At 42.1% G+C, this 18444-nt stretch overlaps 1 protein-coding gene across 1 annotated transcript; it reads right to left on the reverse strand.

The window, feature by feature from the left end:
• Window positions 1–14418: 14418 nt before the first annotated feature.
• znf703 (zinc finger protein 703) lies at window positions 14419–17869 on the reverse strand. Its single transcript, XM_020590292.1, has 2 exons — window positions 17210–17869; window positions 14419–16723 (listed from the first exon to the last, which is right to left on the reverse strand). The coding sequence occupies exons 1-2, from the start codon at window positions 17474–17476 to the stop codon at window positions 15215–15217; spliced, it is 1776 nt and encodes a 591-aa protein (XP_020445948.1). The 5' UTR covers window positions 17477–17869; the 3' UTR covers window positions 14419–15214.
• Between the last annotated feature and the right edge of the window lie 575 nt (window positions 17870–18444).

Consider the following 18444-nt stretch of genomic DNA (forward strand, 5'->3'; position numbering starts at 1 on the left):
TGGCCATGGCAGGAATATATTTAGTGTGTTTACATGGACATGAGCATACCATGTTTTTGAAGTTTTTGAAATATTCCGTTTCTGTGTTTGCACGTGGAAACATCATATCTTGATTTTAAAAACCTGGCTAAGTTCTCATCTTGAATTTGAGGAACCCCAGTATGCTATGAAAGAAGCCACAATGCTGCAACTGTAGTATTAAAGTGAAGTAAGAGATGCTGACCTCTTCAAATCTGTAGTTAACAAATTACAAGACAATGGTTTCCCAACATGAAGCTACAGTGGAATATGTCAGATCATGCTGAAAATCCTGAAGAAAAATGATTATGTGGTCAAACATCACAACGATAAAGTTCAAATTCCTCAAAATACTGAATGAAATGCTTGGTCACCATCCACTTTCATTTCACATTGCTTAGCAGTCATTAACATCAGTGTGTTGCATGCTGATGCATTACCAACATTTTTCCTAATTATCATAGCCTTATAAGATGACACAACTAACTGAAGATTTAGGCTAGTAGTCATCAGTAACCAGGATACTAGTTCTTATCATATGCATATGCATGCCAGACTTCTCTGTGTTCTGTGAACTTCCAGGCACTTACTGTAACAAGTGCCATACCAAATTCAAAATGTGGACATGAAGCATAACTAGGTCTCCACCGGCCAAACTCCAGAGGAGCCTGAATCATCCGCATCACACTGAGGTCAGAGAAGGACACAGTGTCACATTATGGAGTCACTGGCATGCAAAGTCTCCCAGTGCAGCTTTAAATGCACTGTAACTGTAGGAGTGTGTTTGCATGTGGAGGATGTTATTGTCTGTTTGTATCTATGTATCCACGAGGCCGAGCTGGAACCATTACAACCATCTGCCAGCATCCATTATAGTGAAACATGATGATGTGTATGACACAACTGGAGAGGAAGGAAGCTGAAGAAAGTAGGGTTGTAGGTCATTAATCACTGGTCGCTGACACATGAACGCACGCATATATATATATATTCCTATACACAGACAAAGTTCTGAGGCTTGGGGCTGAGCTTTCAGCTGGAGCAAACCCAACTGATCATTAAAGGAATATATACAGTGTGTGTGTACATATACATACACACAGAATGAGCTCATGGCTGGGATACATGCCTCAGATTTTGTTGGACTCCCCCCTTCGAGTTCCCACACTCCTCTTTTATTCCAGAGCTGCATACTTGTACCCAAAGCCAACAGGACTCAGCTGACTTATTAGTAATTCAGCATTGGTGTTTTTTATCAGCTACTCTGGTTTCACTTGTGTTTCAGATCACTACATGCTACCAAAAGCTTGGCTTTGATTTTAGTAAAAATTTCTCAAAACCAGAGTTGAGTAGAAATGGCTAGCTCTACTACCAAGTGACTTCTGCATCTGACAACACTCTCTCTGATGTGTAGGTCTTCAAAATGTCTGAACTGAAATACAGAAGAACTTTCTCTAGTTCTTGGTCTAAAATCTAAACATAACAAAATTCTTTTGTCAGCCTCAAAAGATCTGAAGTGCAAAGGCTTTTATGAGTCCAATCCCTGTCACATTTTGAGTATTTTAAGTATTGGGTGTTGCACACATTTCAAAGCACAAGAGCACAGGTCAAAAACTGAAGGTGATAGCTTTTACAATCAAGAATTGATTTCAGTTACTGTGACAACTGTGTTAATGCTATGTGTTTACTTTACACTAAGTAAACCAAACTCTACCAACTGCTGTTGACAACAGCAGAATCAAGAAATGACCTGGAGATAATTTCAGTCAAAATGCAAAACAATCATTATTAATAAATGGCAGTGAGCCTCTCCAGTCTGCACGTAGCAGGAATCGGGAGTCTTATCCACAGGCTAATGAGCACTGAGCCAGCTGTCTGACTCTGGTACATTCTGCATTCAGGCTGTAGTACGACACGCACAGGAAGTGTTGAGGCCAGTGAGCCGGTATGTGTAGAAGCAAGTCAGGTTGCATATACAGGTTTGCATATTGAACCGTTTCAGCTGTGACTCAGCTGTAATTGTCTCAGTCTGTCATTTACTGCACCACTTAAGCAAGTTAAACTTTGTCACACAGCATTTATGTCAGTGTGTATCACTATTTACGGTTGTATGCTTATTTGACTGGTGGGTAACATATAAAGAAGACAAGAGAAGGCTAGTGCGTTTGTCATGTCAGACTTTGGAGTGTGAACATTTATGTCCTATTTCCTGGAGGCAGTATGTACCGATGTTGATACGTTACCTGACATGCTGTGTTGTCATGCTTATGTTGAGATAGCAAAGGTGTGGCAAACTGTTTGCAGCTGAGTAACATTATTGTTTGGAGTCATTTTTGCCCTCTTCATGAATGTAAGTCCACTACTCACTATGTTCACAAGTTAGTTGCTATCGGTGTTTGTCTGCTGTTTGGCACTGGGCAGGTAGGGTACAGTCACTTTTAGAGCCTGTGACTGTGACTGTGGTGTGTCACTATGAGCACAATCCAACACATTGCATAAAGTGATTTAATAAAACATTATGTCTCCGGACCTGCGATAGCAGTGGCCGGAGACATAATGTTTTTGGATTGTCCATCCCATTCTTACAGATGCGATATCTCTGGAACGCCTTGAGAGAATTTCTTCAAATTTGGAAAAAATGTCCCCTTGGACTCAAGGATTAACTGATTAGATTTTAGTGGACTGTGGTCACAGGTCACTATGACCTCATGTCTGCCCCATTTTCATGTATCTCTTGATATCTCAGGAATGACTTGAATGCATTTCTTCAAATCAAATACATTTAATATGTTATATTAAATTCCTTCCAAGTCTTGACTACATATGTTATATGAGTGTGGCTAGACATGCATGTAAACTGAAAGTTGACTGTGAAACCTGACTGGCTTGCGGTCCAACCAACCTTGAGGTGGTAATTCTAGTTATTATAAAATGTTGATTTATAGCAGCTTTACAGTAAAGTGAGACACTCCTCCTCTCTGTTATATCCTGTTGACTCTAGTTGTCATGATACCAATGAGCCACAATTTAACTTTAAAGGCATGGATGCCCACTGTCATGCACCTGTCCTCCTTTCTTCTTTTTTAAGTGTCATCTGTTCCCATTACTGTTTAGGGTGTTCTGCTCTTCAGTGTTGCAGAGTCCCAGAGAAGGTCCCAGCACAAAGTTATACAACTGCAGTGCTATATATTAATCTTCCACTGGTTGCAGAAATCTCACTTTAACATCTTCCTCGTGGGTGTTTGCCTGCTTTTGCTTCTTTAATTTATTAGAGGACATGCAAGTGTGTGTGTGCATGTGTGGGTGGACAGGATAATTGGTCTTGTGAATGTGCTCGGGTCCTCTCAGGCCAAATGCCGCTGCAGTGTACAGTACATACAGTGTGGTACTGCGCTGAGCTGTGGGGCTGTGGGAACACGGTCACAGCGGAGCTCAGAGGGAACTGAGGAAGAATGAGGAAATTGCATACAGATAGGCCTAATGGTTGTGCTGAGAGAAGGGGTTGTAGGGCCAACAGCTGCTAGTCATCCATCTAGACCAGCCTGGAGAGCTGGACTGGACTGCTCTGCAGTGATGTATACTCTGTGCACTGGGACTTTCCATCAGAGCAGAGTCAGTATTCGCAATAAATTTGTTGAGTTGTTTAGGCAGATGCAATAAGATGGAACAACAGTTATGACTGGAGAATCTGGATTCCTGCACCAGCATCTAGTAAGAAGGTACAGTCAGGGGAGTTTTCTTACACAATTTCTGGTCAAATCACTGGGAGTGAAATACAACACCAGCTCAATCCAGCATCCAGAAAAATTCATTCACACTTTTTTTTTTTTAATTGGTGCTATTTCTGTGGTACATTGCTTTGATTTCACAGAAATCACCTGTCAAACAAACAATGTGGGAGGTCCTTTTATATATTTATTTTTTTGTTAATGAAGTTTCCGTTTCTGTAGGCGGTGCTAATTTTTTGTCTGTAGTTCTCTTTGTCAGATAACTGTTGTATTGTATTTTATGAATTCCTAGAAAACAGGTTTTGCTGTGAAAAATGATTCAGTAATATGCCATGGATTTTTAACACAGAATGTTTTACCCAAAAGTAATTGTTTAGACTAACAAATGTAATATATTTCATGAATTGGTCAGAGGCTCATTCACTGTGGTCTTATGTCAATAGAGGAGTGTCAAAACACATGTATATACAGTATGTCACATGTTTTGATTTATTACTGTGGTGCAAATATAGTACAACTTGGAAAGCTTCCAGTATAAGAAAACATTGTAGGCAAGAAACCCCCAACATATTAAAACATGTTCTCTCAAACCTTGATGAAATGTGTGTATTCCCTCTGAAAAGCAGGATATGTATTATATTCCAGCCACAAATCATGTGAAGACTATGTACATACTTCCATCAGCAAAATGATTTTAGAGAGGACACATCATTTTCAGCTGCTGGTCACATGCAGAAAAGCAGCCAGGTTTGGGCAGGTGAAGCAACTTCTGTTAAATGTCATTAGGACATTCCACAGACATGTAAATAAGTTCCTCTCATTTTGCATAGACCAAGTTTTTTGCAATTTAAAGCAGTTGTTTGACATTGTTTGAAATAAGCTTTTACACATTTTGGCAAAACTTAGATGTCAAGATTGACTCCACTTTCATATTTGTATGCTAAATATGAAGTTGGAGCCAGGTGATGATTAATTTAGGTAGATGTGCCAGGCCAAGGTAACCAAATCCACCTACCAGCACTACTAAAGCTCGCACACATGTCGTTTATTTACACTGTCTAAAAAGCAGACAAAAGAAAAAGAATAAATATGATAAGCTGTGGATTTACAGTGGGATATGTGCCAAAGCATTTCTTGGCCGGGAGCAGTGACTTTCACTTCTGTCATCATCATGAGCAGAGGCTCCAAGAAAGGATGTATAACGTCTTCATTTTTGAGCTTTACAGGTGCTGATAGGTAGGTTTACTGCTTTTTGACAGAGCCAGCTGTTTCCCCTTTGTATCTAGTCTTCATGCTAAGCTAAGCTAACCATCTCCTGGCTGTAGCTTAGTATTTATTGTACAGCCATGAAAGTGTTTTCAATCTTTTCATCTAACTCTCAGCAAGAAAGTGAATAAACACTAAGAAATATTCCTTTAATTTGCAAATAACTTGCTCCATGCATGAAAACCTTTCCCATCTTGAAAAGAACAGGCAGCAGTTCAATACAGAAATAAAACCATGGGTTTATGGGGCATAGTGAAAGAAGGTATTGATCTTTTCATTTACCTCTCAGCAAGAAAACAAACTAAAATGTCATACTGTTTTTTTAAGACATCATGGTCATTAAAAACATCTCATTACACTGTGCTGTTTATTGAATTCAGATAAAGTATTGGCTTGGTAATGTTATCTACAACACAGGCCAGATAAACATCGGTTACAGTTGAGCAATGAGAGAAATGTTGCTTATTCTGTTCCAATCTCATCTGTGAGGAGGTATATTGGCAAGTGACAGATGAAAGCCTAAGTGCCTCTGGACAGCTGTTTGATTCATTCTGGCTGTAACATCGATCCTGTTGTTGATGTTCAATCATGGAGCCATAAAATGAAAAAAGGGCTTAGCTAACCTCTTCTGGTTTGTGTAGCTGATTTGTCAGCACGGAGGGTGAAAGCTGATGAGGAGAATTTACTCACTGCTCTCCTCTGTTCACTGATCCCTCCTCAGCTCCTCTGGTCCTGAGGAAGAACACTACTTCTTTCTCCCTCTACACACAGGCATACAGTACACGTGTGTGCTCACAAATCCTCAGTTTAACATGAACACACATGCGCGCACCCGTACATGCGCAGACGCTCATACACATGCATGCAATCAGGCATGAATGCACACAAACTCTCACACACCCTAACTGACGCACACACACACACTCTAACCTCACTATGGTCTCACACAGCAGGCCTGCCATAAATCAATGGGCAGGATCGTGTCTGCCAGTTAGACTAAACAAGAGCATTTGTGAGGATTTGCTCTCGCCCATTAATCATCTTGACAGCTTGAAAAACACATTTCCCCTTTAATGACTGTATTTGGATAATCAGCTCTGTTTCCCTTCCCGCCCTCTCCCTGGTTCTCCCCCCAGTCCCCTCCCCATTTTTTTTCTTGCCCCAAGCACCATCACAGACATGTGGGTAACTCACTATTAGGGGAAGAGGAGGTGGAGTATGGACCTTAGAGGTGAAGGAGGGGTCTCGCAGTGTCTAAAAGGGTTTTCCAAAAATGTGAAAATAATCACACAGCCTGTGGAAACATTTTTTTTCCACCCTCACTCAACAAACCGCAAGGCCTCGGCTAATTTAAACTTGTATATGTGAGCACACACTGTCAATCTGACAAGGTCTTGCTAAATCAAACAGAAAACTCATGGATAGTGCAAAATCGCTAACTTGAACCATAAAGGTTGTCAGGAGCCTAAAAACATAAACTGACCTTACCAGCAGACCTTTGCAAAACCACAAGGCTATTTGCAAAAGAAAAATGAATGAGTTTATATTTAGTTTTCTAAAAGAAAGTGTGAATTGGTGACATTATCAAACTTTACTGAAGTTTGAACAACTTAAGGTGCAGTGACGACATGGAGGGTCAAATTATTTGTGGTAAATTTTTTATCCGTCGTACAATATACTGTAACTTACTACGTTCACTGCAATAGAATCAGGCCACTGCGTTGTCAGGGCAGCATTGCAAATACCAATTCATGTTTTTCAAGTTCTTGTGTTCACGACAGTCTGCATGATGTATGTTTCGCCTTCTGCCCAAATCCACAAGGAACCATGTAGACTCTGTGTGGATGCCCAAAATTCAGCCAGACAAGTAAACTGGACACTTGTCTTGTGTATGTATGGGTCCTATTTTTGTTAAGTGGTTGTACACACCGTTTTCATTATTTTTTCAAGTTCAGCAAGATACAATAAAGGCATTGATCTTGCTGTTGCCATCTTGTTCTCTTGTGTGCATCCCTATACTGTAGATGAACATACTCCTGTACTACGGTTCATACTGTAGTATGAATGGAAGCACATCACTGTTTATTTGGAATAGTGTTTCTGGCCACCTGGCAAATCAAAGTGCAATATTCAGTCTCCTTTTAGCTCTGTTTGGATCTCTACTGACTGCAGAGGCTGTTTGGCTCTTTAGGTTCTAAATACAGTACTTTCCTATACACTAACTGGCCGCTAACGTATCTAGGCATAATGTTTCTTTCCATTTTTATGCTGATGATATTCAAATTTACATTCCTTTGGTACAACCTGAATCAGGCTTGTTTGCTTCACTGCAGAACTGTGTTCGAGGTTAAGACTTGGTTAGCTCAAAATCTCCTCTATTTAAATGAAGAGAAAACTGAGACATTCTTATTAGCTCTGCCCCAGCTGTGGTCATATCCAACTTAGGCACTTCTGCCCCCCCATTCTCAAACATTGTAAAAAATTTGGGTGTCATATTTGATACAAATTTTAACTTCGATAAGCAGATTAGGTCTGTGGTAAAAACTAGCTTTTACCAACTGAGATTGTTAGCCAAGGTAAAACCATTCCTGTCTCCTGCGGATTTAGAGAAAGCCATTCACACTTTTGTGACCTCCCGGCTTGACTACTGTAACACCCTCTATGCTGGTTTGCCCCAGTCAGCCTTGGCTAGGCTCCAACTGGTGCAAAATGCGTCGGCAGGCCCATGTCACCCCAGTCCTGCTGTCTTGGTTGCCGGTAAAATGGAGAGTGGAGTTCAAGATCGTGCTTTATATGTTTAAAGCTGTGCACGGCCTTGCCCCCTTGTATTTATTGGACCTCCTGTCCAGATATGTCCCTCGCAGAACTCTAAGGTCGTCAGGTAACCTAGCCCTTTTAAACAAGCTTTTAATGTTTATTCTGTTTTATCTGTCTTGGAGGCCACTGTTTTTTAGTCTGCTCCCACAGCAGTATGCTGGACAGAAGTGCGCTATATGCACAGAGCGCTTGTGTCTGTCTTATGTTTATCTATTTCTTGTGTAAGACTTTGATTGTTTTTAATTTTATTGGTGTTGCACTTTGTGCTCTTTGAGTTGGAAAGTGCATTATAAATACATTAATATTATTATTATTACTTTATTAGGTACACCTGTACAACTGTATGCACTTCAGTGCAACTCTTCCACTTTAACATCTGTGTTTATGAGACTCAAAATGTTTCAGTTTTTGGTGAAATTGTCATAAATTTATAAACTCAATTCTATGTTTATTACTGAGGTTATAGTTAAAGGTGTTGTAATGGACTACATTATATTCAGAGGTGTTCCTAATATTCTGAACTGGGGAGGACAAAAATATAGAGACACAAACTAGTTGCTCACTTTGTCTTCTTGTCTTCGTTGTGCGCTGGACCACAGTAGCAATGCTTTCTCACTGAAACTAGCAGCCTGCTGTGAGTAGATGATTATTCTCTGTGGGTCCATCAGTATCACCTTATACATACAAGTAGTTACACTGTAAATCTAAAAGTAACATATTATCTAATCAGTTGTTTACCTTTAATATAATTTAATGACTTATGACTTATTACAGTATATTTGTTGTAGAACTGATCAATATTAAACTGGTTCTCATTGTAAAATCCTAAATGTGGCACTCTATTGACTTTGCACTTGTAAATTATTCTAAAATGCACATTACAATCCATGGGGAGTGCTATTCAGCCTGTACAAGCAGTTGTAGAAAGTCATCTGCAGCTGTGGAGGAGCTTAGTCCAATAAACCCTGACAAAGCAATGCGGGCAGAAGAGAGCCCACCAGTCATATATGGTGACGTCAGGACTGAAAGTGGAGGGAGACTGGACAGTGTGGGGAAGCAGAAGTGACAAAGAGAAATATATCAAGAGCAAATAGCCCAAACTGAGGAACAAGCAGAATGTGAGGGGAAGCGATCCTCTCTAGTTACATCTGTGTGGTTCCTGCTATGACAGGCCAAACTGTCTGCTGTAAAAAGCCTCATGTGCACTGATTTTACCATGATAATAAGAGGTACTGATGATTTTAGTGTCTCATGCATTAGAATTAAATAAAACTCTGGCTAAAATGTAGACATGTACAGTACATAAACAAGCTGATCACTGATACAGCACTTTAGCTAGCAGCAGTTAAAAAAATCACAAGTCATTGCTCAGCCCAAGTGCAAATAACTACTGTTGGTGCACACACCCTAGTAAATGTGTCATGTGTACAGATGTGTAAAGTCTACAGCAAGTATATGTGTCTCTTACAGTGTGTTGACACGTGGAATAATATATCTGTTTGAACAGTTGTGCGAGAGCCATGTCTGAATAGCACACAGCTGAGTGATGGTGGCACAGACACAGTGAACACAGCTGTCAGTCAGCTATCACACACCTCATAAGTGCTAAGTGACTGAAGAGGAAATAGTGTCACATCTACAATGTTTTGAAAGCTTGGCTGAGCAATTTATATTACATCTACAACACACAGTCACACTAACATTTATAGTTACTGGTGATTTTATAGGACGTTTATTCCAGTTTCTAATCAGGATGTTTCCATTTCATCCTCCCTCATTCTTCTTTCCTATTCTACATTATCCAGTGTATACCTACTGTATAAATACCTTTCCAGTCTACCACTAATGTGGCTGCAATAATACTGCAAAGAAAGTTAAACGGCTAATATAAAGTGGGTATAAACTGCGTATCCTGGTATGTTGTGTAGCGGATAAGATGAGCATAATCATCATAATGGCAGAGTCTGAATGACCATCCAGGAGACACGTAAAGCAGACATAAGGCTCTTGATGTTAAAAGAGAGTACCACAGGCCAACCGAACTGTCAGTCAGATCATGACTCACCACCGTCAGTACCGCAGCTTGTCCAAGGCACATTCACTACTAAACACTCGTGACATCTTTTCCGCCATCTCCCACTGCGGCAACGAATGGAATCCAGCTGCACAAGTGGTCCAGGAGCTATTAGCAGTGCACCGTATACTGTAATTGAAACGTTCTTTTCTGGTTGGGAGGGTATGTCTGTTAACGGTGCTTACTCACACTAGTGGAACTTTGGGGAGACCACAGCAGCTCTGGGCAGCCTTCCATGCTGAGGCCAAGTGAGAGGTTTGCCAAGGTCAAGGCTAGATGAAAATTCAATCAAAAGCGCTGTTTCTCTGTCTGGAACTACAGCTGAGCTGCTAGCCGCTGTTTGATACTAATCAATAAATGACTCAACCCCCAACAAAAGGAATCATATAGCAATTTATATTTTAGATTTTTACTTGCATTACAATGTGTTAAACAAGTATTTTGAATATGTAGATGTGGATGTAAGTGTAAAATATGGAAGATACTTAACTGACACAATACAAATACAAAACAATCTACAGGATTTGTAGGAGTCAGCATCAATGACTACAAGTTAAATCTGTCTCAGAACTGTCACTGTTGTTTTCTTGTTTACTGCTACAGACAAAACAAATTTTAAATGATGTAATATCTTTAATCTATGCAGCTCCTTAACACAGGTAGGGGAGATATGTGTGGCAGTTCCCCTTCAACCACAAAGGACAAATTAGTCAGTGTTGAAGTCAAATCATAAACTGTTTATAAAAATGCTTATAAATGCATGTCACCACTTCCTGAATTTTGAGTTTGGTTCATGTCCCATCTACTAACATGGAGGGGGCGGGGTTTATCACCTATACTGCAAATAGCCACCAGGGGGTGATCAACAAATCAGACATAGATTTATGTAGCCTACATGTTAATTAGCATGTTTTAAAAGCTAGTGGTTTCCCCCTACTTCCAGTCTTTATGCTAACCATCTTCTGACCGTAACTTAACATTTAACAGATAAATATGAGCGTGATATTGATTATTTCAGCTAACTCTCAACAATAACAGCGGTAAAGGTCAGTTGGTGTGGTAAGTTCAGCAGTGGTCTCTATTACTTTACTTTTAGCAACTATAAATACTTAGGTGACTACTCACCTGTGACATCTAATACGTATGTGAACCTGAATCTATTCAAAAATCTTTATCTTTATTTTTACACTGTGATTTCATCCTAGCACACAGTGTTGTTATCCACAATCATGTACTTCCACCCCTGACAGAAAGCAGTAACCCAAATTTTGTTTCAAAAACCAAATGAAAGACATTTACATACTCCTGAAGAGGAAGTTAAGTTCTCACAATCTTCTTATTCCTTTGACTAAGCAAACATTCCTGTACTTGGAATTGTGGGAGGACGTCGCTCCAGCCAGCGCACAACCTGCAAGACAACCTGGAAGTCTTTAATGTGGCAGTTATTGTTTTCACAGTGCATATTACAGCATGCCTGACTACAGACGTGAATAGAGAGAGGAGTTGAAACAGGCATGTAAAAGAATCAGTCACAGGGTTTATGTGGGGAAATAAAGCAGAGATTGTGTGACAGGCCCTGATGAGGGATGTGTTCATGCCATCTGGGTTGCTTTAACACTGTGGTCACTGTGCTGAAGGCTCTGTACTGTGTCCTGATGTTAAACACAGAGGTGGTAGTCATGGAGTTGCGGTTAATGTTTTGTTCTGGAGACAGAGAGAGAGACTGAGAACCCACCTCTCTCTCTGTCTCTCTCTTTTTCTGTCCTAGCTGTCAGCACCGACGGTGAGCCGGGGTAGAGCTGGCGTCTAATTGAAGAGCAGCTCCACACCCTGTCGTCATTAATCACCAGGCCTGTCAGCCGCTGCTCAGGACCTCACAGTGGCACTCTGCACTGTCTCTGCACTGACGCACACAGGGGAAAATATTGGTCCCCTCCATCAACATCACCATTTTTACTGATACTACTCCTACTACTATTTTGATTACTGCTGTCATTCTAGTATCATTGCCACCGTTACTACAACAACCACATTACTGTGACTGACTTCCATATGCTAATTACTATCTCTACCACTTCTATTAGAAATTACTTCAACATTTTAGAAAATATCTTGACAAGCTGTCATTCCTTATGTTTCATTTTTTGTACAAAGTAAACAAACAAAACATAATGCATTAATTTGTTATTTTGGGAGGTGCGGCTGCTAGGTTAGCTGTTTACCCCTGATTCTAGACTTAATGTTGAGCTAACACTTTGGAGCACCATATTTTGCAAATATGAGAAAGGTATCAGTCTTCTGGTGTAACTTTTAGCAAAAAACTAAACCAAACAAAACCAAAAAAAAAAAGCAGATGTGAATGTTTCCCAAAGCTACATTCTAGTAGCAGCTACCGGCAAGCTACTTTCTGTTTTGCTTCTGGAAGTTATTTGAAACAGCACTGAAGGACAAACTAAATTTGTTCTACTAGCTTTCTAATTGATGAAAAAGAAGATAAAAAAAAGCACTAAATCTTAAACTTCAGAAATGTGGTATTTTTGCAGTATCAATATAAATATATACCCACACCAGAGTCAGATAGTGGCTTAAAATGTTTACACACATTAATATGATCTTTTTCTTAACAAATTGATGACATATTCTTTGTTTAAGTCTCCAAAAACGCCTGCGGGGTGTGTGTTGTTGAGCTGGTCTTTTTCAGTGTGGCTTTAATTTTTAGATCTTGCACATTGCTTTAGCAAAACATCAGCATTTTTAGAGAAAATAACATTTGCGTCCCCACAGACCCACAGAATTCAGCAGAATTCAGTCTCACGTGTGTCACCCTCTATGGACGACAGATTAAAGGTCAACACACATGCTTACAGACACACACAGCCTCACACAGGCAACATAAATGGAGGGTGTGGGTGTTGACTCAGCTGTGAGAGTGTGTATGTCGGTTGGGGAGGGAGGGTGAGAAGATAAATGGAGGAGATTGATGAGCGTGGGATAGGGAGAATAGTGAGGCATCTGATGGACGAGTGTAAACTGGCAACAGAGGAATTAATTCCAGCCCTCAGACAAGATTGAAAGTTCTCCCCTCTGCATGACCTCCGGTGTGGATCATCATCACATTCACAACAACATGTCCAATTCTCTATCTACATCCACATTCATACACATCAAAAGGAGGACAACGCTATAGATGCATATTTCATGTCTAAGAGATGTCCTTGCCCTTCTCATAAAGATTTCACCTGTACTTCACCAACACAACTTTAGGGGGCAACAGAATCTAACTCTACAAGTTACAAAGAAATATGTTCCACTAAATCCATATGTGCATTAAAGCATTACAGCCAGAATATCCTTGACCCATTTTATCTAGACTACTTTATAAAACACATCAACAGAACCAGCAACAGGAAAGTTAGCCTGTCCTGTTCCAGAGAAGTGCAAACACAGCTCCAGTTTCTAAAGAAGAAAAATAAGTGTACCATCCCAAAGAGCTACCCAGAGCGGCGATCAGGGCGCCGTGACCTTGCTGGTGTGGCAGGGGCTGGATGTGGTTTGGGAGGGTCATCCATTTTGTTAATGGTCCTGTCAAGTGACACCTGTGCTTGCCTTTCCCCTGTCTGGAGTGCTAATGAACCGCAAGAGTAGAGGAGTCTGGGAGTCGGGGTCAATAGCTGCCTCCGATACTACAGCCTCTTTACTTTGCACCACCTACACCCTGTCAGCCAAATAGAGTGGAGGCACAGACACATTATCAGGGCCGAAACACTCTAATGGCACTGTTGCGGCTGTATGATAGAACGACTCCTTACCCTTCAAATTAGTATCTAACAGCTTTGAGTTGTGCACCCTGACTTCAGAAAACCACTACGCAGCAGAAAGCAGCAAGAAAATGGCTCCTCACATCAGGATGGAGGCCTCCTTGTTTGTGATTCCTGTAAGAGACCCTGCTCTCCTCAGGGGAGGTGTCACGACTTTGATGAATATATCTCTATTAACCACCTCCCATTGTCAGCGCTGGCCTTTGTGTTGCAGGCCAATCCATCAGACTGTGTGGAGATCCTGGGTCGACACTTCCCTCAGGTGATTATTAAAGTCCTACTGACCCAGCGGCCACTCCACGCAGCCATCCCTCTGCTGAGGAGGCTGTTTTCAGGCCTCTTAAACAAGAATCAGCAATTAGAAGCTGCACTGGCAACAACAAAAGCAATGTGGCTGACTGAGAGAGGAAAAAGGGTGAAAGTCCTCAGAGACTAGCTAACAGTGCTAATGTGACCCAACCTGCCCTCCTTGGGACAGCCCTGTCAACTGATATGAGCCATAAAATATTACACATAGCCACATCTAGCATGGCTCTATCAGCCCTAATGAAAAATAGCACTAGATAAGTGCAGAGCAGCTGTCTGGCAAGATTTGTTCCATTCTCAGTGACAAAGGATAATTCTATATATAGTAATCAATGAGGAAAAACAAGTTAAAATCATGTATCATTTATTTAACAAAATAAGACCTTTTCCTGTTGGTTGGACAGCACAGCCATCGTTAATTGTTTTTTTTAATTTTATTTATGTCTTCTTATCTTTGTACTATTTGCATCTGTGACCCCAAATTGCTGACCCAAAGTAAGCTTGAAAAAATATTACATCTTTGCATATATACAAATAAAAATAATGGCATTGTTCAAGATAATTCTCAAATACATGCAGTTCTCCAGAGTTTGAATATGCAGTAGAAGATGAAGAAAAGAAAAAACAACAACAACAGCTGAAATGAGATATAAAAAAAAAGGTCTCTAGAATAAAGCCTCACAGTCCATTTTCATCGTGGTGCAAGATTTTTATTTTTAGAGAGTATGATAGGCATAATTGTACTATACTTAAATCACTTTTTCAGTTAGAATACTTAAGAACTATTCATTTGGACAGCAAAATTTTCTCCCCAGAGTTGAATCCCAAGCGCTTGAGTGAAAAATAAATACAGACTTTCAGTTCTGGGGGACAGATATAGAGAAAAGCAAAACAAAAAAATAAATCAAGACTGTCGTAATAATCCCACAGTCATTTTCAAGCTCTGCTCTGCCATCTTTAAACACTACAGTCTGTTCACTCCGTGCTGCAGACAATCACAGGGTCTTTTGCCTTTGGAGCGCCAGTCACAATCCTGAGACCAACAGGTGGTATTCCTGGCAGACAGACCAGCAGGCATGATGCCCTGTACTGGTGATGACCCCAGTCTAAAGAATCCATCTTCAGGGCTACTCTGGAGAGTCCAAGCTGGTGCCTACAGTATGTGGGCATCAACACTGTGTCAAATATCACTGGTATCCAAGGGCTGAGGCTGAGCCCAGTCTCTGACTGTATAGGGCATAGGGGGAGTAATAGGCTGATGAGGAGGGGAGGGATGGCATGGGAAGTCCTGGGGCTCCAGGCAGATGGGATTTGCTGTAGGGATGGTAGCGGGCCAGACCCAAACCGGGAGAGCCTCGGAGGGAGAAGGAGCTGGGCAGAGTACCTGGGCTGCTGGGTGGGGGCAGGTGGAGGTGGCAGGAGGCTGTCGATGAAACCGATGAAGGGTAGGCTGACAACAGCTTACTGTCCACCATCCCAGGCAGGGCTGTGTGGGTACGCAAGTGGGCTAGTAGCTCCTCTGAGGTGGAAAAACGCTTGTCACAAGGACCTCCTACAGACACCCAGTTACAGGCGTGGGGCAGTGGGTCATTGGGGAGCATGAAACCATAAGTGTATAGGGGGTGGGAAAGGGAGGGGGTGGAGCTGGAGGACAGGGAGCTGGAGTGCAGGGAGTGGAGATGGTGTGAGGGGTAAACCAGGGGGAAACCTGACTTGAGACTTGAGGGATCATGGACACAGGTGGAGCAGTTACTGCCTCCCAGGTGGGGTGCGTTTGGGTAAGTCAGACAGTATGGGTCCCGACATAAGCCCTGCATCAGGGATGGAGGTGAGGCTCCAGTGAGTGGGCTGGAGCTGGGGTGCTTTCCTGGAAGTCCCAACCCCAAAGTAGACTTGGTAGGATCCAAACCAGGAACAAACTGAGAGGGGTAGCCAGCGTAGGCCCCCACAACAGAGCCGTGGTAACCCATGGTAGCAGGAGGCAAAGGGAAGACAGAATGTCCTGGTTTAAAAGGAGAAACAGGGGCAATATGCCCAGACCCCAGGCCAGGCTGTGAGGAGGCCTGTGGGTCTGTCTTGCTCTCCGGCCGCGGGCTGCTGGCGGAGCTGGCATTGCTGGAGTTGGCACTGGCACGTATGTGGCTGGAGTTTGCTAACTGAGCCCCGTCCATCCCCGATTTAGCTGCATCTGAGTCTTTTTTGCTGGAACTGCTGTTGTTAGTGTCTGAACTGGCCTGTTCTGAGCTCCCAGGTTTGTTGTCCAGGTGCAGGGCTTGGGAGTGTGGCGGAGGCTGCGTGGAGGGGGAATGGCTTTGCCTGTGGGGCTGGTTCTGAGTGTGAAGGGGAGGAGAGCTAGAGCTGGGTGACTGGGAATGGGGAGGAAAGGACTGACAGGAAGTGCTACCACCACTGGAGCTTACATTTGGCACTCTGAAAGCAGCTTTATCTGAAGGCCCCTTTGTCACCAGAACATCCTTCCTACAGTCGCCTGATGACTTTGAGTAAGGCTTGAAGCTGGACCTGTCCTCCTGAGACTGGTGCTGCTCTCCAGGTTTGGATGACCGACTGGAGGACTCCTTGTCTCCCAGGCTGCCAGAGGAGAGGGAAGCCAACTTGGAAGAGGAGGGGGGGTCTGGTTTGCCAATTTGAGAGCAGGTCTGGGCCAGCAGAGCCAAAGGACTCTTCTTGGCATCCAGCTGACAAAGAAAAAACAGAGTAAGAAGGTGAACAAACTGTTTCTGTAATTCATTAATTATATTTCAGCATCATATGACATACTGGCTATATTGCAATCATAATAATACTAAGCAAGGATTAAAATCATTTTTGACAATATACAGTATTTCCCGACCAAGTAATGCACTAGAAAACCCAGTGAAGTCCACATTAGACCTGCTTTGTGTATTTATGTCTGAGATGTATAGAGGAAGTTAGTGGATGTACCGTTGAACCCAAGTTTATGAAGGAAAGAATGAAGATAAGGAAGACATAAGGAGATTATATAGACAACATTTAACTGTATCCATAAAGTACTGTATTATTAGTAGTTTTACATTTCAAACTCCAATCTCTTGTAAACGTGCCAATAAATGCTGTGCGCAAAATGGCGCACTTGCTGACTTTTTTTTTTTTTTTTTGTTAGAATAACCCTCAAAAAATGCCGTTTTGGTTTTTTCACTTACTTCAATGCTGACTGGCGCAGATGTGAGGGGCTGGAGATACTCCGGGTGCAGCAAGTGGCCGCTGTGCGCCGTCAACATCTTTACGATCCGGATAGGAATTCTCTTAGCCTGGCGCGAGGGATCCGAGGGAGAAGGACAAGACGTGGATGTGGAAACAGACGGTCTCTCCGCTCTTGTCCGATGGGGATCACCGCTGGTGACGGCGGCGCTGCGCTCCGGGGACTGGCTGCGTAAAAGCGCTTCAGGTCCACCGGGGAGATCTCTCATCTGGATCGGGGTGCGAAGAGGGACGGCGACATATAACGAGTGGACGCAGGGCTGAAATTCATTTACCAGCACAATTCATGATGATAAATTCAACAGAAGAGAGTGCGGTAATCCAAAAGGGCATGTGCGAAGTGCGCGTCCTCTGTCCAGCCCAAGTTGCCCCTAAAGAGGAACAAATCGCCCAAATGTTATCCTTTATCGGGTTCTTCAATATCACCCGCTAATTATTCCTAAATATTCCTTTATCCAGTGTTGAAACTGAGCAACAACAAAAAAAACAAGAAATCATGGGTAGTCACTGCTCGTGAAATACGGTGCAAGTGACGGAATATCCCCGCAGAGGATAGTGTGCGTCAGTCCTCCGTTTCGTCTATCTCTCCCTCCGCAACAGCCTCTCACTACTTCACTTCTTCCACGTACTAAGGGCGCTAGGGGAGGGATTTCAAAGCAATAAACCCCCGTCCAATCAAAAGTACCTGCATTCGAAAGCAGGGGCGGGGCAATGGGGAGTGGCTTGTCTCCTGGTTTCGCCCTCATTCGCAGGCTGTAATGTATGGGAGGAAATCTGTGTGAGTGACCTTCATAAACCACATGCAAACTAGACATAAATATTGTAGATATAACTACTGCACCAGATTTGACAAAAGTTGTTGTTTATACTATATACTGTCTGACAAAACACAAACCTGGGAGAATTAACTATTTGTATTATTTCAATGGGACATGCTACATACAGTAGGTACGTTAATTCTGAAACAATAACAAACTGTCCGTGGACAGTTTGTTAATGGATTTACTGCATTATAGCAATAAACTGGCACTGCTACTGGAGATAATTAGATTAGACTCAGGATAAAACAAACTCAAATAATTAATTTTTTCTTTTTCTTTTCTTTTGGGGGGGGGCAGGAAATGGCATTTTGGTTTGGTATTTACAGCCATGCATTCTAAAACAACTCCAGAGTTAT

The sequence above is a fragment of the Monopterus albus genome, unplaced genomic scaffold, assembly GCF_001952655.1.
Source record: "Monopterus albus unplaced genomic scaffold, M_albus_1.0 scaffold12.1, whole genome shotgun sequence".
In the NCBI taxonomy this organism is placed as follows: domain Eukaryota; kingdom Metazoa; phylum Chordata; class Actinopteri; order Synbranchiformes; family Synbranchidae; genus Monopterus; species Monopterus albus.

What these genes read in the sequence shown, in the direction of transcription:
- znf703 (XM_020590292.1), bottom strand. Translation starts at nt 17,476, where the DNA reads ATGAGAGATCTCCCCGGTGGACCTGAAGCGCTTTTACGCAGCCAGTCC. An exon ending in CTGCGCCAGTCAGCATTGAA is followed by an intron (nt 16,724 to 17,209) that starts GTAAGTGAAAAA and finishes TTTCTTTGTCAG; the next exon opens with CTGGATGCCAAGAAGAGTCC.